General features: G+C 38.3%; 1 protein-coding gene across 2 annotated transcripts in view; it reads left to right on the top strand.

Moving 5' to 3' along the window:
* The first annotated feature begins 5,085 nt into the window (after positions 1-5,085).
* The window catches only part of Uchl3 (ubiquitin carboxyl-terminal esterase L3 (ubiquitin thiolesterase)), a 52,742-nt gene continuing 32,060 nt past the window's right edge, over positions 5,086-25,767 (top strand). The window contains exons 1-6 of one of the 2 annotated variants that reach the window (XM_013012077.1): positions 5,086-5,189; positions 5,325-5,336; positions 17,578-17,706; positions 20,421-20,577; positions 20,929-21,014; positions 23,144-23,191. In XM_013012077.1, coding sequence (XP_012867531.1) covers positions 5,148-5,189; positions 5,325-5,336; positions 17,578-17,706; positions 20,421-20,577; positions 20,929-21,014; positions 23,144-23,191 — 474 coding nt within the window. In that variant the 5' untranslated portion in view covers positions 5,086-5,147. The remainder of the gene's footprint in view (positions 5,190-5,324; positions 5,337-17,577; positions 17,707-20,420; positions 20,578-20,928; positions 21,015-23,143; positions 23,192-25,767) is intronic. The other variant, XM_013012067.1, reaches the window with a different exon arrangement.

Raw genomic sequence — 25,767 nt, 5'->3', positions numbered from 1 at the left:
AGCCATACCAGCAACGAGCACCTAGACTCAGCCAGTCTGGGGAACAAAGGACCATGGAGAGGAGTAAGAGGAGATGATGTCACATCAGCAACTTTGTGCCTGCCCTTTCAAAATTAACCAGAGCCGAGGTCAATAGAAGTAAGAAGCCTGCCCATCCAATGTCCATACCTGTCTACCTATTAACAACAGGAATTTATTTTCTTGCCTTTGCCACTTGACTTCTCCTCTACCTAGTCACCAGATGCCAGAAGTAGCTAGGGACATTTCTACCAACATTTTTCAGCCCCAAGTCCTTCCTCTTGCCATTTATTTGCTCTCTGGTATTTTTTTTCCAGCCCCTCAATGCCTCATGAGACTTCTCCAGACTTCATCTAAGGACTCACACCACCAAGGGACAGCTGCTGCTGGCTGCCTTCTCTGGGAGGGGACCAAATTCCAGCCTTTTACCCCTAATGTCAATGCCTCTTGTGAGCAGGAAGTAGCCAGAGAGAATCCACGCCCTATTTCATGATTATTAAAAGGCTAGAATGTAAGGTCCACTCCTGGATGGCGAGCAGACTCCACCCTCCTCACAGCAAAGTCTCCACCCAGTACCTGCGTTACCTAGGCAACTGGCACACCTGGAAGAGGTCACATCTGCATCCGCTGAGGTCACATCTGAATTTGATGTGGCCACACCTTTGTCTGCCCATACCCTAGATAAGGCCTAGCCAGGCCCAGATGCCCTCTTTTCTAACTCTTTTCTCATTTCTAGCTCTTTTCTCTCTCTTTCCCAGCTCTCTCTCATTCCCAGCTCTCCCAGCTCTCTTTCCCAGGCCTTTCTCTATCACGTGGCGGACCAAGATGGCCTGGTGCCAGCCAGAACCTACCCCGTGCGTGATGCTGTTCTTACTAGGCTAACACTTTTTTAAAAACCTAACAATTAGTATTTGTCACTCAGGGTTTCTATTAAAGTACAGATGGCATTATGTATAGATCATACAGCGAAATTCCTCAACAAGTCCTGAATAAATACTATTATAAATAGCTATTGCTATCATCATCCTGATACTTGATCTTCCACAGAAGTTATCTATCACATAGTCTTTTCATTTTAAACATGAGAAAACAGAGTTTCTAAAATGCTAAGCAACATCATCTAGCCCCCAGGAAAAACTTTAATCTTGTTTTAATTTAAAGTCTATGCACTAATTTCAGCGGCCTCCAATGAGATTCCTACACTCTGGTGTACTTGAAAGCCTTCCTAACTGCCTTTTATAAAAGTTATTGTTATTATAAAGGTGTACATAAATCAAATAAAGAATATAGTTCTTTTTTGAAAATGTCACCCCTTCCCTCATTCTCTCCCAGTTTCCCCTCCCATCTATACCCAAAAGGTGTAAAGTTCATTTTTCACAGTGTCCAGTGAGTACCATTGCTGCATTTGTTCACCCTTTGTCCCTCCATTTCTGTGCCTCTCTTTACACTCCTAACTGCTTTTTGCTGAAAAAAAGTATTGTGTCGGTACTGCAGGCTATTAACAAAATATGAGCACTTTGTGTGTGTGTGTGTGTGTGTGTGTGTGTGTGTGTGTGTGTGATGGTTGCCATGGTTTGGTGGTAATTGACAGGTACCATAGACAAAGATGCAGAACTGGGGAATGAGCATGATAACATCTCCAACATCCTAAAATTCATTGCCTTTGACTGAATCAGGCCTATCTTATTATAGATATGATGCCTATTACCTACTATAGAGAACAACAACAAAGAAACTATGCCAGAAGCTCTGGAGTGTCTGCTGACCAAGCTAGTCAGTTTCACTGCAAGACAATAGCTTTCAAACTTTGGCTTAAAGGGACCTTCCAGATGCTTAAAAAAAAATAAGATGACACAAAGGAGGAAGTGCTTGGTTTATGGAAACACAGCAAGGTTATGATACTCATGACTTATAGTCAAGTGAGGAGAATTTGTATCATTTTATGCTGAGGACAGATGAGGGCAAATTATACAAGGCTTTGGAATGTTTCTAACCACATGAAGGCTATGTTTAGTGCTGTCAGTTTGGCCATGAACACAAGATCAAGGCAGATGACAGGGTACGTACACATGCAGCAGAGTGACAGCTGAGACATTTTCCTCCTGAGATAATGCACTGACTTATCAAGGTGGTATGCCTTGAATGGGCTAGAGGTGAACCAAGATCCATCTCTTAGCTCTAGGGACAGCTGGATGGACCTGAACCTAGAAGGCTTCCTGGGTTGGCTGCAACTGTGATGACAAACTTATAATAAATGGTGAAAACTCATGATTTCCTTAGCTCTCTTTCTCTGTGTGTGTATGTGTATGTGTGTGTGTCTCTCTCTCTTTCCTCAGCTCTGAGTAGCTGGGTTAAAAATGTCTGGTACTGTTGAATTTGATCACATCTTAAACATGTTTTGTCCCAAGTTTAACAAATTAAAATTATACTGCACATCCTATCAGCTGACTTCTTCCAGTGATGGTTACCAAAATAGCAGTTGTGACTAAAGTCATTTTTACAGGAGCATGAATGAATGTAGAGTTCATAGTTATGAGAACTCATAGCTATGAATACCTCTGGCTCTATACTTAGTATGTTTAATTGCCATTTAACATGTCTTTAACAATTATTCTGTGATTTGGCATAACAAAGAGTAACCAGTTATGAGATTAAACATGATGACAAAACAGTGGGTCGGTGCAGTGATACACGCCTATAATCTCAGTAAATATAAGTATTTCCAAAGTGAAATACAGGTTAGGTACCTGTGAGCTTCTGGTCACATCATTTTCATCAGCTGATCAATATAGAATCTTGCTTTTTGTGTACTTCTTTGGAAAGACACAAGATAAATGGTAGACTCATTGACACTGAACTATGGCCAACAACATGAAAACTCAATGCTTATTTAAAAATACATTTGTTCTGTATAGTACATCTTAATTTTTTTATTCACTTGGGAATTGTGGCAGCATTGGAACTATACCCTGGTGCTATTCTAATCAGGAAATTCACCTACAAAAAGCACTAAGGCAGTGTGTGTGGCAGGGGAGGGGGTGTAACACTAAACAGATCATGAAAAGGAAACTAACTTTTTACTATGAATACTGGAACAAAAAGTTAGTATTGTGCCTGGCTGAAGGACGCCATTTTAAGAGGGTTCCAAGTAAGGGTCATGAAAAAATACATTGATATTTGGCCCCATCTCTGATTTGAAGGAGTTAGAGTTGTCTATGGTGCATTAGGGTGTTACATGGAGTATTATTCAGGCCATAGAGAAGAATCATAGTGTGGAAATTCTGAGACCAGGAGTAAGACCATTCTTAAAGGTAAGTGATTGTAAAACTTACCTCCAGGCATGCCACTGTGCCCTAGTAAAGACTAAGAACCTTCAAGTATAGTTGCCATGTATGCCAACTGCTGCCAGAGTTGTGTAATCACAATATTCGATGGATATAGCAACAGTCCATCAGGTAGATAAAGAGAAATAAGAGTCAATGGGTTGGAAAGACCAATGAAGTATAGGAATAGTTGACAGAAAAGAACATAATTGGCAGAGTTGGAAGTTCCCTAAGAAATGAGAGCCCCACCTCCCCGAATTCCCTCTTTTGTTTGAAGAATAGTAATACAGATTCTAGGCTATGTCAAACTTCTGGGGTTATGACCCATGACTCTTGCTCATCAAACCCATTAGAACAGTATTTCTTTTTTTTACATTTTTATTTATTTTTTATTGTGAAAATACTTACAGAGGGGTTACAATTACATGGGCAAGATAATGAGTACATTTCTTTAGAACAGTATTCTTGAATCTGCTTCTGTCTCTCCATGTCTATGATAGATACTGCCTTAAATCTCTCAGTATTTTTCCTTTGCAATTTTCTCCCATTCTTGGCAAATATATTTCTATGTATTTGATCATATCATTCATCGCTAAAGAAAAATGTTTTTAATGGTGCTGGGGATCAAACTCAGGGCTTTACGTATGCTACTCAAATGGTCTACCACTGAGCTACTTCTCTAGCCCTATTACATTAATATTTTGGACAATCTACTATATATCAGGCCCAGAGAATCAATGTGTATTTCAGATTTTTTTTTTGACGGTCATGGGGCCTAAACTCTGGGTCTGGGCACTGTCCCTCAGCTCTTCAGCTCAAGGCTAGCACTCTACCATTTGAGCTACGGCACCACTTCCGGCTTTTTCTGCTTATGTGGTGCTGAGGGCCTCATGCATGCAAGGCAAGCACCCTACCACTGAGCCACCTTCCCAGCCCCAATTTCAGATATTTTAATATGCGTTTTTCCTGCTTATAAACCTCTAGTATCACTTGTAACAAGGCTCTACCGCTACAGACTACTTTCCCTTGGCTGGCCTGGCTACTGTCTATTACTATCTATAAAGGGTTTAGTCCAGGAATCCACTTTCTCTAAGAAGCCTTCTAGATATTCTTTCCCCTTTGTTCTTCTCTACCTGTAAATACAGCACAATTCACCCCACCACTACTACATATGTACCATATTTTCTTGTGACTTGCCAGCCTTTACTGTAGGTTTGTTTTTTTTCTTGCCAAGCAGAGCCGAATATATACATATATATTCCACTCTGCAAAAGCATGTAAGGACAACGCATCACTTCTGTACCGTTATCCTGGAACAGAGGACCACAATTGCAAGGAATCATCCTGTGGCCTTGTTGCATTTGATGGTTAGCGTCCTGGCAGAATAGGACTCAACTCCGCGCCCCCTAGCGCCCCGTTCTTGCACTGCAACCAAGGGAAGGCGCCAGCAAGCACGCGGTCTTAGGCCAACACGTGGCGCATGCGTGGAACGCAAGCGCTCAGTTTGGTTAGGAAGAGTTCAAGTGTGAGGGGAGCTCACTGTTAATTTAGAGGTTTTCTTTGTCTCAGAACAGGGATGCCAGCCCTCCTTCTCTTTCATGTGCGTGTCGTTAGACACCATAAGACTGGACACGTCTCTCTGTAGTTACGGATGCAGCGGCCGGGGCCCGCCGGGCGCCCCTCCGTCCTGCGGCACCCCTCCGGCGGAGCGGTGGTTGGGGCCGTCCCGGGTCAAGGCGCGCGGGGGCGGAAGCGGCGGCGACGGCGGCGGCTGTCAGTGGCGGCGAGGGGCTGGGCGGAGCGGCCATGGAGGGTCAGCGCTGGCTGCCGCTGGAGGCCAATCCCGAGGTGAGCGCGGCCGGGATCCGAGTGCGGGGCGGCGTGGGGGGGCGGGAGGGGCCCGGCCAGGGGCCGAGGGAGCCGGGCTGCCGCAGCGGGGCGGCGCGATGGTGTCTGAAGTCGTGTTCTCTTGTGTCGTTTCAGGTCACCAACCAGGTGAGTGAGATGTCCGTCGCTGGGGACCCCGGCGTCCGCGCCGCCCTTCTCGGCCTGCTTCCCCGCCGGCATCGCCTCCACCTCCGCCACCCGCCCTAGTGTGTGTGCTGGGGGGGGCAGGGATGGGGGGCGTCTGGAGCTGGATTCTTTAGGCCCTCTGGGTTACCTGGCTCCCCAGCCGGGTACCCGCGCCCGGGCAGCTCCCCACCCCTTCCCCCCCCCCCCCCAGACCTGAGCCTCCAGGGAAGGACTCTGGCCTCCCGCCTTGGGTTCTGGTCCCTCCCTCTCCGTGTGGACTTATTCCATTAATTTTCCTCCCTCAGCATCTTCATCTCGGGTGACTAATTTGTCAACCCTTCACCTGACACCAAGCTGGGTGAACTCGCCCACCCAGTCCTGGTAATCTCCTCCACCGCCTGTGCTGTGAAATCTTCCCTCCAGTCATTTCTCTCTTGCCCCATCGGGTCAACCTCGCTTCCCCGCCACGCCCCCTTTCTCTTCCCGTCCTGGGTGGGTGGGTGGAACTATTTTTTGACGCAGCTTAGCTTAATACCTCCCCCACGTCGTACTTTTCAGAGTTTGTTTGGGGTGGGAGGGATGCAGGGACCGCTTGCCACAGCTTTGGATTTCCTCAGGTGTGTCTTGTCTTCCCGTGTTAAAATTCTCCATGCCCGTTTTATCACAGGATATGCTCTCTACCTTCAACTGTCCTTTTCAACATCAAGGACTAAAAACTTATTCTATACTTAAAAAAATGCCTGTGTGCTTTAAGAATTTCTGAGGCTGGGTGTGGTGTCACAGCAATAATCCTAGTATTTTTTTCAATTATTGATTCTCTATCCCGCCCCCCCCTCTGTTTTCCTCCCTCTCTCTCTCCTCCCCTATTATCGTTAAGTAGTTCTACACAGGAGTTGCTATTTAACAAAACAGTTAAAAGGACAGTATATCTTGATCAGTGTTACCCCTTTCAACATGCTTTCCCAGTGTTTGTTAACCCTGCACTCAGTAGGCAGAGGCAAGAGGATCACCATATTTAGGCCAGTGTGGGTTATAGAGCAAGATCTTGTCTCAAAAAGCCAAAATAAAAATATAAGTTAGCGTTTTGTTTTCAAAAGTGTAAGTAGAGTATTTTAGTGTAAGCCTTTGTTTCTTATTTAGAATATTGTATATGTGATTATTGCTTTTTAATCTCCTTGGTAACCTAAAAATCTACGTTGTGTATTATTCTGTTCTTACTATTTCCTATGGATACTGCTTTTTTTTCCTTGACCAATACCACACTATTTTGATTACTCTAGTTTTATAGTAAGTCTTCCCTGTGGCAGATACTATGAATCCCAATTTTGATCTTTTCCAAAATTATTTAGGCGCCTGGCTTATGCCTATAAGCCTAGCTACTCAGTTATTTTGCCTTTATATATTTTAGAATTAGCTTACCAGTTTCAGTTAAAGTCCTGTTGTAAACTGGTTGCTGGTGGCTCATGCCTGTGATCTTAGGAGGATGAGATATGAGATTCTCCGTTCAAAGACAGCCCTGGTAGTAAAGTCCAAGACTCTTTATCTTCAATTAACCACCTGAAAACCATAAGCCCTGTTGTGATTTTGGTGGTGAGTGTGTGATCTCTACAGATACACTTTGGGAAAGTGTCTTAACAATACTGATTCTTATAATCTATACAGGACTCATGCTTCATTTACATAGGTCTACTTTATTTAAGCAGGGTTTTGTAGTTTTAGTATGTAGCTCTTAGACATATCTTGTTTATATTTGTCTCTGGTGATTTTTGAGTGTTGTTGTAAATTGTACTTTTGAAAAACAGTTTTGAGATGCTGTATATAAAAATAACATTAAAAATTGAATTAGTGGTCTTTGCAATGTAAGAGGGCTTCATTGTGATATCTCTGTACAAAAGTCATGTGCTCTTTGAACATATTTACCCCCTCTACCTTCTTACCATTTATCCCCTTTCTCTGTCCCCTGTTCAAACAGTGTTTGGTGGATTTCACTATGCTATCAGAAAGCGCGCGCGTGTGTGTGTGCGTGCGCGTGCGTGCGTGCGTGCGTGTGTGTGTGTGTGTGTGTGTGTATGTGTGTGACATCCTCTAAATACCTCTTTCTCCCCTTCCTCCTTCCTGGTGGTCCCCTCTTAGATATCCCCTGGTTATAATCATGATTCATTAACATTGGTATTGTTGATACCAGCATTTTAGGTCTATACAAGTAAGTGACAACATGACATAAAGCATTTTGAGCTTGGCCTGTCTGCTCAATCTGATGAATTCTGGTTGCATCTATTTTCCTGAAAATCACTCAGTTTCAATTTTCTTTGTGGAAGAGTAATATTTCATGATGTGTGCGCGTGAATGTATGTGCATGTGCATGCATATGTATTTCTTTATCCATTCGTCAGTTGTTGGACACTTTGATTCCACAGTTTGGCAATTGTGAACTGAGCTTCAATGAACATGAATATGAAGATACATGAATGTGTCTTTCTGATATACTGGATTTAGTCTCCTTTTGTTATATGCCCGAGAGTGGTATGACAGAGTTATAAGGTAGGTCTATTTTTAGATTTTTAAGGAACCTCCATATTGTTATCTATAGTGGTTGCAGTACTTTTACATTTGCACCCAGAATGTATGGGGGTTGCTTTTTTTTTTTTTTTTTTGACTACCTCCTCCCTATCTTTGATGTTTGTTTTCTTGATGATTGCCATTCTGGGTGAGGTGAGATGGAATCTTAGTCCAGTTTTAATTGCATTTTTTTGGGGGGGTCCGGTCGTGGGGCCTGAACTCTGGGCCTGGGTGCTGTCCCTCAGCTTTTCAGCTCAAGGCTAGCGCTCTACCACTGGAGCCACAGTGCCACTTCTGGCTTTTTTCTTTTTTGCTTATGTGGTGCTGAGGAATCGAACCCAGGGCCTCAGCATGCAAGGCAAGCACTCTAGCACTGAGCCACCTTCCCAGCCCGCATTTTTTTTTTTTATGGCTAAGGATATCGACCATTTTTTACATGTTAGCCATTTACATGTTAGTATTTCTTTTGTGAACTCTATTCACTTTATTTGCCCATTTACCAATTGGATTATTCTTTTGCTATTTAACTTTGGAACTCTTTGTATATTCTGGTTATTAATCCTCTATCGATTGAATAGCTAGATACAACGTCATATATTAAAGAAATTGGTTGCTGGGCGCTGGTAGCTCACGCCTGTAATCCTAGCTACTCAGGAGGCTGACATCTGAAGATTGAGGTTTGAAGCCAGTCTGGGCAGAAAAGTTCCCATGAGACTCATGTCTCCAATTAACCACTCAAAAACCAGAAGTGGTACTGTGGCTCAAGTAGTAGAGCACTAGCCTGAGCATAAAGAAGCTCAGGGACATTGCCCAGGCCCTGAGTCCAAGCCCCACAACTGACTGAAATAAAATGGTTAAGTTTATACCTTATTTTAGAGGGCCATTATGAATGATTGTGTTCCTGATTTCCTTTCTCATCCTATTTATTGCTGATATATGACAAAGCTACTGTAAAAAGCTATTTTTTTAATGTTATCAGATACAGTGCAGCTATATATATGTGTGTATATATATGTATGTGTATATATATATGTAAAGGTATAATCTGATCAAGAACTTCATATTCACATATTGAAAAGGTGAAAAGGTGACTTATCATTCAAAACCAATCACTTATCTACTTTGGAGGTTGAGGTTGGAGAATCCCACTTCAAAGCCTGGGTAGACAAATCCAGACTTGTTTCCAGATAACCAGCAAAAGCCAGAATTGGAAGCATGGCTCAAGAGTAAAGTATTAGTTGTTAGTGAAAAGGCCAGGTGAGAGCTCAAGGCTCTGAGTTCAAGCCCTAGTACTGGCACCAAAAAAAAAAAAAATCGGTCATATCAGTAGACTTAAAAAACAAAGCTTTCCAAATGATGTTTACTGTTTTAATGAATATAAGTTTGTAACTGAGAACATGTTTTGTGACTCAGTTGTTTATTTGACCTCATTTGATATTGCTAAACTAAAAAAATATTCACTCATTCCATTAAGGAAATATTTTGAAGGTGTCTTTCATAATGTCAGTTGTCTGAACAGCAACAGTTATGCGTTGATTTGTTGTTGGTCGTGGGGCTTTAACTCTGGGCCTGGGCGCTGTCCCTCAGCTCTTCAGTTCAAGGCTAGCGCTCTACCACTTGAGCCATAGCACCGCTTCTGGTTTTCTGAATGGTTTATTGGAGATAAGAGTCTAATGGACTTTCCTGCCCAGGCTGGCTTTGAACCCTGATCCTCAGATCTCAGCCTCCTGAGTAGCTAGGATTACAGGCGTGAGCCACCAGCACCTTCCGTTGATGTTTTAAGAGATTTATTGTTTTGTGCTTTTGATGTAATGGAAACTCAGAAACAAGTAAATCATTTTGTTATAGGAACAATGAAAAAAATAGTGTGGGGCTGGGAAGGTGGCTCAGTGGTAGAGCGCTTGCCTTGCATGCATGAGGCCCTGGGTTTGGTTCCTTAGCACCACATAAGCAAAAAAGAAAAAAGCCGGAAGTGGCGCTGTGGCTCAAGTGGTAGAGCGCTAGCCTTGAGCTGAAGAGCTGAGGGACAGCGCCCAGGCCCAGAGTTCAGGCCCCATGACTGGACTCAAAAAAGAAAAAAAAAGAAAAGACTAGTGTTATGGAAACCTAATAGATTGGATAGTAACAGGAGCCTGAGTCCTCTCTGAGGTGACATAAATAGCAAAAAGTTGCTACTGAGTATTTGATTGATTTGAACGTATCTTATGTCTGACATGCTTTTGTATGCTTCAATTTTGAATTTTTTTCTTAATTGGCCATGGTGGTGTGTATACACACGTGTGTGTGTGTGTGTGTGTGTTCTGTAATCCCAGCATATGGGAGGCTGAGGCAATAGAACTGAATTCAAGGCCAGCTCGGGCTACATTATATAATGAGGCTCCATCAAATTTTTCTTTTTCTTTACTAAAGGAATAATGTAGTTTTTCTTTTCTTCCTTCCTTCCTTCCTTCCTTTTTTCCTTCGTTCGTTCATTCCTTCCTTCCTTCCTTCCTTCCTTCCATTTCTTTCTTTCTTTTTTTTTTTTGTTTTTTTTGTTTTTTTCTGGTTCTGGGGCTTGAACTCTTGAACTGTTCTTGAGCGTTTGTGCTCAAGGTTAGTGCTCTGCTACTTGAGCTACAACTCCACTTCCAGCTTTTTGGTGGTTAGTTATAATAGACTTTTCTGCCCAGGCTGGCTTTGAACTGTATTCCTCAGATCTCAGCCTCCTGAGTAGCTAGAATTACAGGCATCAGCCACTGGCACCCAGCCAAAAATGTGGTTTTAATAGGAGAATGTGCAGGTATCTAAGGCATAGTTCATTTTGTGATTAGTTCTTTATTCTCTAATATTTTTTATACAGAATAGAAAATAGAAAATGAAAAGAAATGTAATGACTTTTATTTGTAGACTTAGTAAACTCTAATGATACCCATCCTCACCTTTTCTCTTTTTGTTTTTGTATTTAGACAAATTGCATGTAGTAATTTAATCCTTATAACAATTTTAGGAGATTAGGAGTGATTACAAGAAATTGAGAAACTAAGGTACAGATAGATTAGACAACTTCCCTTGGTCTTAGAAGTAGTATATTTGGTGATTAAGATATTTATTGTTTTGTGTTTTTAATCCAGAGAAAAGTATGTACTTACCTACTGAGCCTGACGTACCTGGCCTGTCCCCATCTTTTCCTTATTTGCTGAATCTAAGAGGATCATAAAATATCTTGTCACCATCTGGTAGTTGTGTGTCTCACTGACTTAGTTTTGAGCAAGTACTGTTTTATTCTGTAATGCTGATTGGTGCTGTACAAGACCAGAACTGGCAAAAGTGAAAGATAAAAAGAGAGAAAGAAAGAAAGACAGAAAGAGGGAAAGAGAAAGAAAGAACAAACGAAAGAAAAGAGAGAGAGAAAATTTCTCACCTTCTCTGATTACTTTCAGGTATTGTCATCATTATTACTCATTACTTCCAGTGCTCATGTCTTAACATGACTCTTCTTCTCGACTGCCCTGTTTTGAAGAGGCCATAGTGTATCGATATGATTTTTAAATCTCTGCTCTGGTTGGGCATGGTAGTTTGCACCTGTAAATGCTAGCTATTTGGGTTGCTGAGACTGGGGGGGATTATAGTTCCAGGTCAGCCCAGGCAGAAAAAGTCAGAGATTTCATCTTTATGGAAGAAGCTGGGTGTGGTCATCTATGCCTGTCATCTCAGCCGTGGAAAAGTGGAGAAAATAGGAGACCATTAGAGTTCATAGAGGGGTTGGGGATATTGCACAGTAATGCAGAGTGAGTGTGTATATTCAGAATGTGGAAGGCCTTTGTAACAGTGATTTTTTTCTGTTTTTAACTCTTTCCTTTTTGGCGTTATTTATGGGTAAATAATCCTCCCTAGTGCCACGTTTTTTAATCCATTCATCAGCTTGTGGACACCTAGGCTGATTCCATGTTTTGACTATTGTGAAGAATGCTGCTATAAACCTGGATGTGCAGGTGTGTTGACTATACATTGACTTAAATTCCTCTGGATCTGTTTCCAGGAGTTGTTATAGCAGGATCATATGGTAGTTTTATCCTGTTTGCTTTTTTTCCATTTTTTTTCTTTTTTTGGCTGGTCCGGAGGCTTGAACTCAGGGCCTGGGCACTGTCCCTGAGCTCCTTTTGCTCAAGGCTAGCATTCTACCACCTGAGTCATAGTGCCACTTCTGACTTTTTCTCTTTATGTGGTACTGAGGACTCGAACTCAGGGCTTCATGCATGCTAGGCAAGAAGTCTATTACTAAGCCACATTCTCAGCATATTCTGTTTTTGTCTTTGTTTTTAAAGACCCTCATATTGATTTCCATAGTAGTTACACTAATTTACATTCTTTTTTTTAGTATTTGGAACTCTGTACATATCCTGGGTATTAATTCTTTATCTGATGAGTAGCAGATTTTCTGCCATTTTGTACATTTTCTTTCTTTCTTTTTTTTTTTTTTTTGTTGTCATGGGGCTTGAACTCTGGGCCTGGGTGCTATCCCTCATCTTTTCAGCTCAATGAGAGTGCTCTATCACTTGAGCCACAGGTGCCACTTCTGGTTTTCTGAGTAGATAAGTCTCTTGGACTTTTCTGCTCAGGCTAGCTTTGAACCGCAATGCTCAGATCTCAGCCTCCTGAGTAGTTAGGATTACAGACGTGAGCCACTGACACCTGGCCATACATTTTCTTTTGATTCTGGAAATTGTTTCTTTTCTGTTCAGAAGCTTTTTAATTTGATGCAGTTCTATATCCACTTCCTTTATGATATTGACCAATGTTTTAGAGTATTATGAAAATTAGTGAGCTAATCAGTGAGAATATTTTGTTTGCTTTAGGACTCAGAATTTAAACTAGAAAATCCAGAAGACTAGTAGGAGAGGTTCCCTTTCTTCTGCTTGATATGAATAAGATGCTTTTACTTAAGTATGTAGAGGTGATTTTCTAAATAAATAAATAAATACACACACACACATATATAAAATTTGTGAGTAGTTGGGAAAAATTTTGGGGAATACTGTACTTGCCCTGGCTAGCTTCATACCACAATCTTCATATCTCAGCCTCCTGAGTAACTAGGAGTGAGCCACCAGTGCCTGACTTAATATATTTTTTTTGTGTATGTGTATATGTGTATGTGTGCTTGTGTATGTGCCCCAATCCTGGGTTTGAACTCAGAGTCTAGGCATTTACCCTGAGCTTTTGGACTCAAGGCTAGCAAACTCTACCACTTGAGCACACATCTCCACTTCCAGCTTTTTGGTGGTTAACTCGAGATAGGATTCTGCCCAGCCTGGCTTTGAACTGTGATCCTCAGATCTTAGCCACTTAGTATCTGGGATTGCAGGTGTAATACTGGTGCCTGGCTTCATCCTATATTGTTGAAGTAAAAATAGAGTGATGCATTCTTTTAAATTATGTTTTATTATCTTTAAGTAGTTGTACAAAGGAGTTACCATTCAACAAATCAATTTATAAGTCAAATGCATCTTTTTAAAAAATTCTTTGTTGTTGTAAAGGTAATATACAGAGGGGTTACAGAAACATAAGTCAGATAAGGAGCACATTTCTTTTTGAACAATGTCACCCTTTCCCTTGGCTCTCCCAGTTTCCTCCTCTTGTCCCCTGTGTAGTTCATTTTCTTTTTGCCTTTAATTTAAATTTTATTGTAAAGATGATGTACAGAGGGCTTACATTTATATAAATAAGGTAATAAATACATTTCTTTTTGAACAGTGTTATCCCCCTCCCTCATTTTCTCCCACTTTTTCCCTGCAGGTCTCCTACACCCCCCCAAATTGTAAAGTTCATTTCCAACATAATGTCTAGTGAATATCACTGTTGAATTGGTTCGCCCATTGTCCCACCATTTCTGGGATTCCCTTTTCCTTGCCCAAATCAGATAAACTTACATACAAGACAGAATACAGAAATAAAAAACTGACAACAGGGAATAAACCAAGGAAGAAATAACTGCAATCAGTACAATAAAAAAAAAACACCTTGTTCCATTTCTTGGAGTTCATTTTGATAAGTATCATTTTATATGGTTATACGTGCATAGCTATTGAGCCATTGTGATCTCGCCTAAGATTATCCTCCTTTGTTCACAGTGTTCAAATCCTTAGAGTGCTGTTTAATCATGTCTAATTGTAACTATATGTCTTTTACTATCCATTGGATTAACTTGTAGATTTGTAGATATACTCTAGTTATTACAAATGAGGGAAATAATGCAGCCTATATTTCTTTAGGTCTGGCTTGCTTTGCTTAATATTATATTTTCCAGGTCTTTCCATTTCCTTACAAATGGGGCAATGTCATTCTTTCTTAGGATGCATAGAATTCCAGTGGGTGTATATACCACATTTTCTTGATCCAGTGTGGGCTTCTTTGTGATCATTTGGGTAAATGCCCAGGAGCAGGATTGCTGTGTTTTAGGGAAACTCTATGTTTAGTCTTTTGAGGAACCTCCATACTCTGCTTTTTAGAGTTGCTGAACAAGTTTACATTCCAACCAAAAGTGTAGTATCATTTCAACATCTGTTATTTCTAGTTTACTTGATAACAGCCATTTTAACTGGGGGGAGGTGGAATCTCAATGTTGTTTTGATTTGTGTTTCTTTTATGGCCAGAGATGTTGACCATTTCTTCATGTGTTTGTTGGCCATTCTTATTTTGTTCAGAGAAGTCTAAGTTTTTAGCCTACTTGTTAATGCGGTTGTTGTTTTTTTGAGGATTTGTTTTTTGGGGGTTTAATTTTTTGAGCTCTCTCTCTCTCTTTTTTTTTTTAGTATATTTTAGATATGTAGCCTTTATTTGGTGCATAACTAGTAAAGATCTCCCATTCTATGGGCTTTCTGTTTATCTTGCTAGCTATGTCCTTTGCCATGCAGTAACTCTTCAGTTTGATGCAATCATTTATCCTCCAGCCTTTCTTTAATTTGTTGTGTTTCTGGATCTTTATCTAGGACCTGTGCCAAGGAGTCCTAGTGTTAATATTTTCGGGGTATCTGGTCTTACAGTGAGGTCTTTTATCCATTTGGAATTGATTCTGGTGCAGGGTGATATATAAGGATCTAACTTCAGTTTTCTGCTGGTGTATAGTCAATTCTGCCAGCACCATTTGTTGAAGAAGCTATCTTTCTTCCATCCTGTATTTTTCGTTCCTTTATCAAAGATTAGGTGGCTGTAGGTCTGTGGGTTCATTTCTGGGTCTTCGGTTCTGTTCCATTGGACCTTAGGCCTGTTCTTGTGCCAATACCAAGCTGTTTTTCTAACTACAGCTTTGTAATAGAGTTTGAAGTTTGGTATTGCTATTTCTCCAGCACTGTTCTTCCTGCTGTTCGCTGGTCTTCTATTATTCCATATAAACTTTTGGATTGTTTCTTTTGTATCACTGAAAAATGTTATTGGGATTCTGATGGGGTTTGCATTGAATTTATAAATAGTTTTGGGCAGTACTGCCATTTTCACGATGTTAATCCTCCCCATCGAGGAGCATATGGGGAGTTTCTCTACTTCCTTAAACTGCTTTAATTCAAATTCATCTTTCCTGTCATCATTCTCTCCGTTTCATCCTACCTCTCCCCTTAATTTTCTTAGTTTCATAGGATATGCATTGAATATTATGACTGCAGTCCACCACCACCCCCATTTCATTTGCCTACCCTCTTCCCATTGACCTTCACCCGCACACACATCTTTCAATTGCCAGTTTCCTGGCATTCATTTTTGTATTCATTTGGTATTCATTCACTGTGAGTTAGGTTTCATTTTTTTGTTTTTTGTTTTTGTGCTTGTCCTGGGGCTTGAACTCAGAGCCTGGGCACTTTCCCTGAACTGTTTTGTTCAAGACTAGTGCTGTATCACTTTTGCCACGGTTCTACTTCTGGCTTTTTGGGTGGGCATAAGAATCTCATAGACTTTTCTGCCTGGGCTGGCTTTGAATCATGATCTTCAGATCTCAGGCTCCTTAGTAGCTAGGATTACAGGTATTAGCCACTGGCAGCAGGCTAGTGAGTTAGTTTTTCTAAAGTATTACACCACTTGAATTCTCCTCTACAAATACCATGCTTTGATTAATACTTTTATGTACATTTGCATTCTATCCCATATGTATTTATATATTTATAAATTAGATCTAGCTTTCATATATGAAAGAAAACATGCATCCGTTGTCTCTTAGCCTGATTTACTTCATGTAACATTTTTTTCAGGTCCATCCATTTCTTTGCAAAAGATGCAATATTTTTCATAATGTATAAAATTTTATTGAGTATACAGACCATATTTTCTTGATTCATTTGTCTATTGAAGGGAATTTGGACTGATTCCATACCTTGGCTGTGGTGAATAATGCAACAGTGAGTGAACATGGTTGTGCATGTGGCTAAAGCCACAGAGTAAACTGTATCTTGATGTGTAATCTTTCGGATCAATGTCCAAGAGTGATTTTGCTAGATCATAGGGTAGTTCTATGTTTAGTTTTTGGAAGAATTAGCAAACTGCTTTCCAGAGTAGTGCACCAGTTTACATTCCCACCAATAGTGCATTAGGGTTTCAGTTATGCATTTTTAATAAGACTTTTGTTTCCTATGTTCCTGTTTCTTAGCCTATCATCTAAAACCTCATTTGTGATGGTATATAAAAGTCATCTACTTCTTTCAATATAAATATTATTCTCATTGTTTTTCTTTTTCACATTATGATAGGTTGTGTTCTCATGTTTCATTTTCCAATGAAATCATTAGAGTTTTAAAAACTACGCTTACGTGGCAGTAGTTTTACAGATGTAATTGAAGCAATGGGATTGTAAGTTTCACGGTGTCTATACTAGAGGTCAAGAGGCCTGTTGTTTACTTCTAATCACAAGCATTTTCTGGTATTCACATAAGGGGATTGTTTCAGATTACATGACTTTTTGTACACTGAGATATTAATTAGCTAACTAAATTTCAGACATTGCTTTTGGTAAGCAGGATAAGCTATTGACTTAAGTAAAATCTGTTAGAATAATTCATTGTTTACTAGAACTTTGATATTCTGCCAGATCAACTTGTATATATTTGTTCTAATTTTTTTTTGGGGGGGTCCAGTTGTGGGGCCTGAACTCTGGGTCTGGGCGCTGTCCCTCAGCCCTTCAACTCAAGGCTAGTGCTCTACCACCTGAGCCACAGCGCCACTTGCGGCTTTTTTCTTTTTGCTTATGTGGTGCTGAGGAATGGAACCCAGGGCCTCGTGCATGCAAGGCAAGCGCTCTACCACTGAGCCACCTTCCTATCCCAACTTGTATATATTTGGTGAAGCACCAGGTTATACATATAATTCCAAAGAAATAGATTTTGAAAAATAAGACTTGTTTCATAAGTTATAGGATATGAACTACTCTTTCTTTGTACCCTACTCATGTTAAACATGCCTTATTGCATCTCCTCAAATTTTTATTGTCTCCTTGACAAATAAAAGCTATGTATATTTATCATGCATACTTGTGTTTTGATGTATACTGATTTTTAGACTCCTATTGAACATCAGTTATATTTGTATTACATTATCTTTTATGTATTAGATACATGGTACATACTTATTGATCATTTCCCTGTTAATAATTTATTGGTTTCTTTTTATCTGTTAACATTTTGTTCTGCTTTTGTTCTTTTATTAGTTTCTCAAACAGTTAGGTCTACATCCTAACTGGCAATTTGTTGATGTTTATGGGATGGATCCTGAACTTCTTAGCATGGTACCAAGACCAGTGTGTGCAGTGTTACTTCTCTTCCCTATTACAGAAAAGGTAACTATTAAATAAGAGGACGTAGAGTTTCCATTAAACATTAAGTTTTTTTTTTAATTTAATTTTATTTTATTTGTGAACATACTGTACAGAGGGGTTACAATTGCATGGGCAGGATAATGCATACATTTCTTACCAAGCATTGCAGCCTCCTTCCCATCCCTTCCCAGCCTCCCCCCTCCCCCCCATCCCAATCCTTCTCCTTCCCCCCTCCCCCCCACCCTCTCCCCCCCCCCCCCCCCCGCACCGACGTTGTAAAGCTCGTTTTGGACATGACAACTTGTACTTCTCATTGTTGCATCAGATCCACCTGTATCCTTAAACAACTGGTTTTTCCCCATACATTAAGTATTTTTTAAAATTAAAAATGTGACCTTTGGTCTGGCAGATTCTGCATACAATCAGGCAGTCTAAGAAATTAGGAAATTTTAATGTTTTAATGGTATTTAAAGTTTTATTTATAGATTGGCAATAAAATCCTAAGTTAGACTTTTAACCTTTGATTTTTTTTCTTTTATAAAATATGGTTCGTCGGGGGCCAGTGGCTCATGTCTGTAATCCTAGCTACTCAGGAAGTTGAGATTTGAGGATTTTGGTTCAAAGCCACCCCAGGCAGGAAAGTTCATGAGACACTTATCTTCAGTAAACTACGCAGAAAAAGCTGGAAGTGGCACTGTGGCTCAAGTGGTAGAGTGCTAGCCTTGAACACAGAGAAGTTCAGGGACATAGCCTAGACCCAGAGTCTGAGTTCAAGCCCCAAGACCAGCAAAAAAAAAGTTGTTTGCCTCAACTACGTTTGATGTGACATTTAATCATCTTTAACATTTGTATTTATGGAGATATTTTTAAAATTTTGAGTATTACAACCATCTTAAATCTGTTAGAAAGTATATGAATAACTGATATTATTAGTTCTTAATATACAAGATATATAAACATTATGTTTATAAAAACAAACCTCTTATTTTAAGGAGGTAGGGAAAATGACAACATGCATTACATTATTTTCAAAATAACCTCTATTTGGATGACTTGTAGTAAGCTCAAATATAGTTTAATTGGCAGATTTAGAATGTGTCAGCTATTCTTAGGTCTCTGTGTCAAATTCATTAGTGTCTCCCTATTTCTACAATGATGTCACATATCTGTGTATATGTAGAATTTTAAATGTATTTCTTAAACAGTTTTAGAATCTTCTGATTTTTATTTTTAATCTTAGACATAGTAGGATTAACTTACTAATTGTAAAAGTTAGAGACATAAGTATTTAGGAAGATGTAAGAGAAATGCGATATTGATACTTTGATGTATACATGCTTAAGTAAATCTATTCTTAAGGAATAAATGGAGCCATTGCTCCATTACTGACGGAAATTTAGAATTAAGCTCTACTCAGTCCTGGACGTTCCTGGATTATTTTGGTATCATAAACAACTAGTCTCACTTCAAAATATGTAAGATTAAAATAGTTTCCTCTTTATTTAATAATAAACAACTAGTCTCACTTCAAAATATGTAAGATTAAAATAGTTTCTTCTTTATTTAATAAAAGAAATACTTCTTTATATATGGTATTTATCATATTCCTGGAAATTTAAAGTTAGTAATTTCTTTTTTTATTAAATATATATTTTTTATTGTAAAGATACTGTACAGAGGATAAAGATAGTAATTTCTTAGTAATGATGAAACATCTACTTTTAGACCAAACATTATTAGACCAAACATCTACTTTTAGTACAAAGGGTATGATTATGCTGAAATTTGTAGAAGAGTTAAGACAAAAAACTTAAGTTTAACAGCATTTTAATCTTGTGTTATTTTTGCTTTTTTATTACAAAAATAACAATAGATAATCACATTAATATATACTGGAGAATAATATACATTTAATCATGGACAGATTTCTACGTCAGAATATGATGCTTCATAGTATTCCATTAAGATATGCCATAATTTATTAACCAAATCCTATTGGATGGATATTTAGAGTATTTCTCTGTTGTATTATGAGTGCAAATGTGTGCATAATTGTACTTTTTGTGTGTGTGGTGCAAGAGCTCAAACCCAGCTAGCACTAATGATCATGTTAAACAAGCTACCTCTGAGCTACACCCTCATTTGTACATTTTTATATCCTCAATTGTATACTTTAAAGGTTGTATCCTAAGCCATACTCCTACATAGGAAATTACTTATTGAAGATTGTGAACATTTGAAATATTAGTACATATCACTACGTGTCCTTTGGCATGATTATATGAATGTATACTATGAATATAATATATGTACATATGTATATATGTATATGTGAATGTAATAATAGCACATTAAAAAAAAGTTGGACACAGTGGCATAAAAATGTAATCTCATCTACCTGAGAGGCTAAGGCAGGAGGATACTTAAGCCAGGAATTTGAAGCAAATGGGGGACGTAGTGAGATGAGACCCTTGTCTGAATGGATTCATGCATGCATACATTAATACCTTTTCAGCTCTAGCTTTAGAGTTCCTGGGTATTACTACTTTTCTCCCCCCAAAACTATTGTTGCTATAATAGATGTTATTTTACTTTAAACCTTTTCTTGAATTAAAATGTATATTTATATAAATTTATTACATTTATATATTTATTATATCTTTTACGTTTTTTTCTGTAAAAACAGAACTTTTTGAATGTCTTGTTTTTCACATGTAGACTTTTTTTTTAAATAGTATGAAGTATTCAGAACAGAGGAGGAAGAAAAAATAAAATCTCAGGGACAGGATGTGACTTCATCAGTGTATTTCATGAAGCAAACTATCAGCAATGCCTGTGGAACAATTGGACTAATCCATGCTATTGCGAACAACAAAGACAAGATGAACTTTGGTAAGTAATTTTTTTCCCTTACTGCTATTTTCCCCTTCAAATATGTTAACTTGATTGAGCAGTAGAGGGTGCTGTAATCCTTTCTTTCAAAATATAAAATAAAGCATTTCCCTCCCTTTTTTTCTTTTCTATCGGGAATGTATACAACTTATGGGAGAAATATCAGTACTTCCTTTCTCTTATATTGTTAATAAGCAGGCTTAGCAAATGAACATATGGCTTCATTCCTATAATTTTTCCTAAGGTAAGGAATTTTATCTGAATGGTATACGTTGTTATTTTTGTCATCTTCTTGTTTTGGAATCTCATTGTAGCAATCCTAAAAATTTTCATCTTTTTTGATATTGTCAGAATCTGGATCAACATTGAAAAAATTCCTGGAGGAGTCTGTGTCCATGAGTCCTGAAGAACGAGCCAGATACCTGGAGAACTATGACGTCGGTACCTTCTTTCTGTTTTGACCCTACATGTGGGAAAGTTCTGTGGGATTATAGATTCTCTTTGGCAGTTCGTCTTGAAACTATAGTTTTGAGAAATCATACATTAAAAAAAATCATATCCATTAAGAAGAGCCTTTTGTACTTTTCAGGTAACTATCTGAAATATTCATAAATGCTAGTAATTACTACTTTTCTACATGAAATTTCAGAGCTGAATGTGCAAATGAATGGTTTGTAAATTAATCAAGCATCTTAAATTTGTTCCTTACCGTTCCCTTCCTACCATAACATATGCCTGGAAATATCCTATATATTGGGAATTTAGAACAAGGTAGAAGATGCCAAAAACCTGGTTTAAATGATTATATCAATTCACAGAACAGTAATAAATTTTTTTTTTGTTAGCATACTGTTTTGAAATTGATTTTTCTTTTGGAATCTTTTATTCCTTGTTCATAGATAAGATTTGTAAGTTCTCTCAAGTTAGAAGCCATATAGTGTACAAATTATTTAGAACAATGCCTTATGCAGTTTGTGTTGAGTAGACTAATTGACTTCATAATGCTGTGTGGCATTCCACAATACTGTTATTGTTTAAAAAAGAATCTATGTTGGGCGCCAGTGGCTCACACCTGAATTCCTAGCTACTCAAGAGGTTGAGATCTGATGATTGCAGTTCAAAGCCAGCCTGGGCAGGAAACTCTGTGAGACTCTTCATCTCCAATAAAACCATCAGAAAACTGGAAGTGGCGCTGTGGCTCAAGTGGTAGAGTGCTAGCCTTGAGCTGAAGAGCTCAGGGACAGCGCCCAGGCCGAGTTCAAGCCCCAAGACTGACCAGAAAAAAAAAAAAAAAAAGAATCTAGAACTTTCAGAAAGCATCTTTACTATACAGAAAAATGAACTACAAAAGTTACCATTAGTCCCATCAATGAGAATGGTAAGGAGTATATATTTTTATATTTTTAAGCAAAAATTTGAACATACTGTAATACTGTTTTATAACTTGCTCTTTTCACTTACCACAAACGTTTAACACACCAGTAAGTATATATTTCTCATATAATGGCTGCATAGCTTTCCATTACATAGTATTTTATTTAACCAATGAAATGTTGGAAATCTAAATTTTTCCTCTTTTTCACTGTTTAAAAAATACTGCAAGGTGTACTACTATAATGTTTGCAAATATCCTTAATAATCTGCAGTTAAGCCAAACACTGGTGGCTCATACCTGTAATCCTAGCTACTTAGGAGGCTGAAATCTCAGGATTGTGGTTCAAAGCCAGCCTGGGGAGGAAAAAGTCCATGAGATTCATCTCTAGTAGACTGCGGGAGGGAAAAAACAAAAACTGGAAATAGAACTGTGGCTCAAGTGATAGAGTGCTAGCCTTGAGCAAAAACCAAACAAGTCAACAAACAAAAAAGAAAACCCTTGGGGACAGCGCCCAGACCCTGAGTTCAAGCCCCAGTACCAGCACACCCACAAAAATAATAATATGCAGTTATATTTAATTGTATGTAAATGTATAAATCCCTAGAAGAGAAATTGTTGGATTGAAAGATTTGCATGTTTTAAGGCTTTGATACTGCTAAACTGCTGTTCATAATGGTTATACTTTCACCTGTAATTAATATTGTGGCCATTTCTCTGCATCTTTGTCTATAGTGGGTATTAAAGAGCTTTTTTTTTAAGTTCAGGAAACTAAATTTTCTAGCTTCTGATAAATGCATGCTATTTGCACCACATTTCTAAATTGCCTACTGAACATGCATGATTATATGTAAGTCCAGCCAGAGCTGCCCAGGGAGCATGGAACTTGGAGAAACATAAAATGAGCTTCTTCAGTCTCTGTCTGTGAGATGCTCACTTTATTCCAGTCTCAAATGAATAAAGTGTTAAATGTCAGCCTCTAGCAGTACGTTAGAAGTTACAAATACTGAAATACTGTTTCCCAAGTCCTCTGAGATTTGTGGATATGAAAGTCCAGTAGATGATTACATACCCTTCTCAAGTGTCTAGTAATTAGCCATACCCCAAATGTTTAAATGTTAAAATTTAGCTTTGTTTTCATTAAAAGTTGGATGTAGTTATTTTTTCTATGAATGCCTTGTGTTCTTATTTCAGGCTATTCGAGTGACTCATGAGACCAGTGCCCACGAAGGTCAGACTGAGGTATCTTACATTTTTTCATAGTTTATTCTCATATGTGTAAGTTTAACTGTAGTGTTATTGTGGGACCTAGAGTTCCATTGAAAGAACTTGCTGATGGGAAAACAGTCATCCAGTAGTAACACAAGAAACGATTGACAAGATGTTAGCATGCTACTTTCATATCGATTATTTGGACAGATTGCAGATTAGGTGCTGTTTGCTTTGACTCCTAGGAGGGCCTACTTCTTTCCTATCAGATGTCTTTGATTTCCAAGTATTTTAAGAAAAATAGTTCACAGTTAGAGATAGTATGATTCTAAGAGTGTCTTACTCATCTTCTAGCCAGACCCCACATCATTCTCTTTCCTCAGTGAAGCTGTTTGAGGCAATGAGGTCGTCTGCACATTTCTTTACGCTGTGAACTAGTTCTGCTGGGTCACTTCTCTACTTTCCTTCTTTTCTACTTTTATTCGTTTCCTTCCTTCCTTCCATTTCTTCCTTTTGTCTTTCTTACCTTCTCTCTAACCTTCACTGTGCCGCTGTGTGTGTGTTAGTGTGTGTGTGTATGTGTACGTGTGTGTTGAGACAGGGTCTCACTATCCTCAAACTCTCCATTCCAGCTTCCAGGGTGCTGGGATCACAGGAGTTCACCGCCACGCCTGGCCTACACCCATGAGGGAAGTTTGTCATAAAGTATTGTAGTCAAAGTGAATAGGATTTAATAGAACTGTTTGGTGTGTTTGTCGCACATTTAAGTATTAACACCAGAAAATTACGTATTTTTTGGTTCTTTTCTGTATGTGACTTGAACTCACACTTTTTCACATGCAGGATGGCATTTCTTTAATCCTTTAAAAATTATGTAATTTTTAAATATACTATCTCCAAGAATATTTTAAGGAGAAATAGTTTGATATTACGATATATCTGCAGTATTCTTAGCTCAAACTGGATAACCGTGAATATTTGTACTAAAATCATTCTGGAATTGAAACATAATTGTCCTTATAATTTATACCATACTTCTTTTGGTTGCAGAGGTGTGGATTATTTAATTTTTACTAATTTTATATATGCTGTTAATATCAAAGTGGAACCTTTGAAGTTAATTCAGTACTCTATTTTTTTGAATTAACTTTTATAATTCTAAGACATGTTTAGGTTACAATTATTAGTGTTGAAGTTAGTGGTGATATCAATATAAGACTAATATATGAAAACTATTTCTTGTAATAAAGCAATTAAATGCTTTAATATATATTCACTTCAAAAATACTTAGCAATACTTACTTTTGCTTCCTTTTTTTCGAGTATCATCCAGATTATGGCTTTATTTACCTCTTTCTAAAGGATGTTCACATGTCTTTTTCCATACGTATAGTCATACTTTATAATTTTGAATGCTTGTTAGATATTAGCTGAATTAGATAGCAGTATTTGACCTTGTTTGAGCTTATTTTGTTGCTTTATTTTTCATGTGTTTTATAGTGGTTCTGCTACACATTTTCCCCAGTTGTTACTTACCAAATATTTATTTAAAAAGAAAAAACTTGTTCAAAATAAGAAAAATTAAAAGTCAAAATTTAAAAAAGTTAAGTACTTCTTTGGAACATAAGTTTCTTACACTTTTGACCAATCTTTATTCTATTTCTCATTTATTTTACTGGATTGAAGTTCCTGACATGTAATCATTTGGCTACCCAAAGTTTTCATTTTCCTAATGCTGTAGTTGTCAAGATGGGTTGGAGGTAGAATTAAGGGTTAGCTTGAATAGAGGCCCTTTTAAAACTATAACAGGAACTATTTGTACTCATCTTCCATAGTTAAGATCCACATATATTTATGTACAGTATAGACTAAAATGTACTGGGTTGAACAAAAGAGTTTGGGAATTATTTCTCAAGCCTTTGTATCAATTTTAGCCTCTTGAGCCTAGTTGCTATTCTCACTTTTTACCAGTGTTTCTAAATATTTCTCTCTGGCAATCCTTGATTATTGCTATCCTTTAGTTTTTGTTGTTCTCCCTTTCTGAAGATGTTCCTTCCCTCGGTCTTTGGATTTTTAAGTTTTATTTGTCCTTCAAGTGGCAGCTTAAATAAAACCTTTTATATGAAACCCTTCCTGATTATTATCCCTGGATATATTTTGGCCCTTACATGAATTCTAACATGTTTTTCTCTATTTGCATTTTAGTTTACTTATGCTTTTTCATTTGTTTAAGATTTTCTTTTGCATTTTTACAACTGAAATTTAGGATATCATAATTAACTTGGAGTTATTCCTATCTGCATGGTAGGAATAATGATGGTTCTTGTAAGTGCTAGTACATTGGCTTGAAGAAATACGGAATCATCTCTCTCTTACTGTGGCTTTTAGGTATAGTATTGGTGTCTAGTTCATATGTACATACTCCAAATATCAAGCACCATTTCTTGGATATGGCGATAATAACAAACATATTCATGTTTGTTAATGTATAAGTCAGAACTGTCCCTGGTGGTGTAGGGACTTTTAAAAAAACGCCAGAACTTGATTGCTGGCAAAAATATATCCAGTCATTCTTCCTAAATAGTATACTTTTTTTTTTTTTTTTTTTT

The sequence above is a fragment of the Dipodomys ordii genome, unplaced genomic scaffold (genome assembly GCF_000151885.1).
Source record: "Dipodomys ordii isolate 6190 unplaced genomic scaffold, Dord_2.0 Scaffold1, whole genome shotgun sequence".
Lineage (NCBI taxonomy): Eukaryota > Metazoa > Chordata > Mammalia > Rodentia > Heteromyidae > Dipodomys > Dipodomys ordii.
Note: the sequence above shows the minus strand (reverse complement) of the source record. Positions and strands in the feature narration are given on the sequence as shown.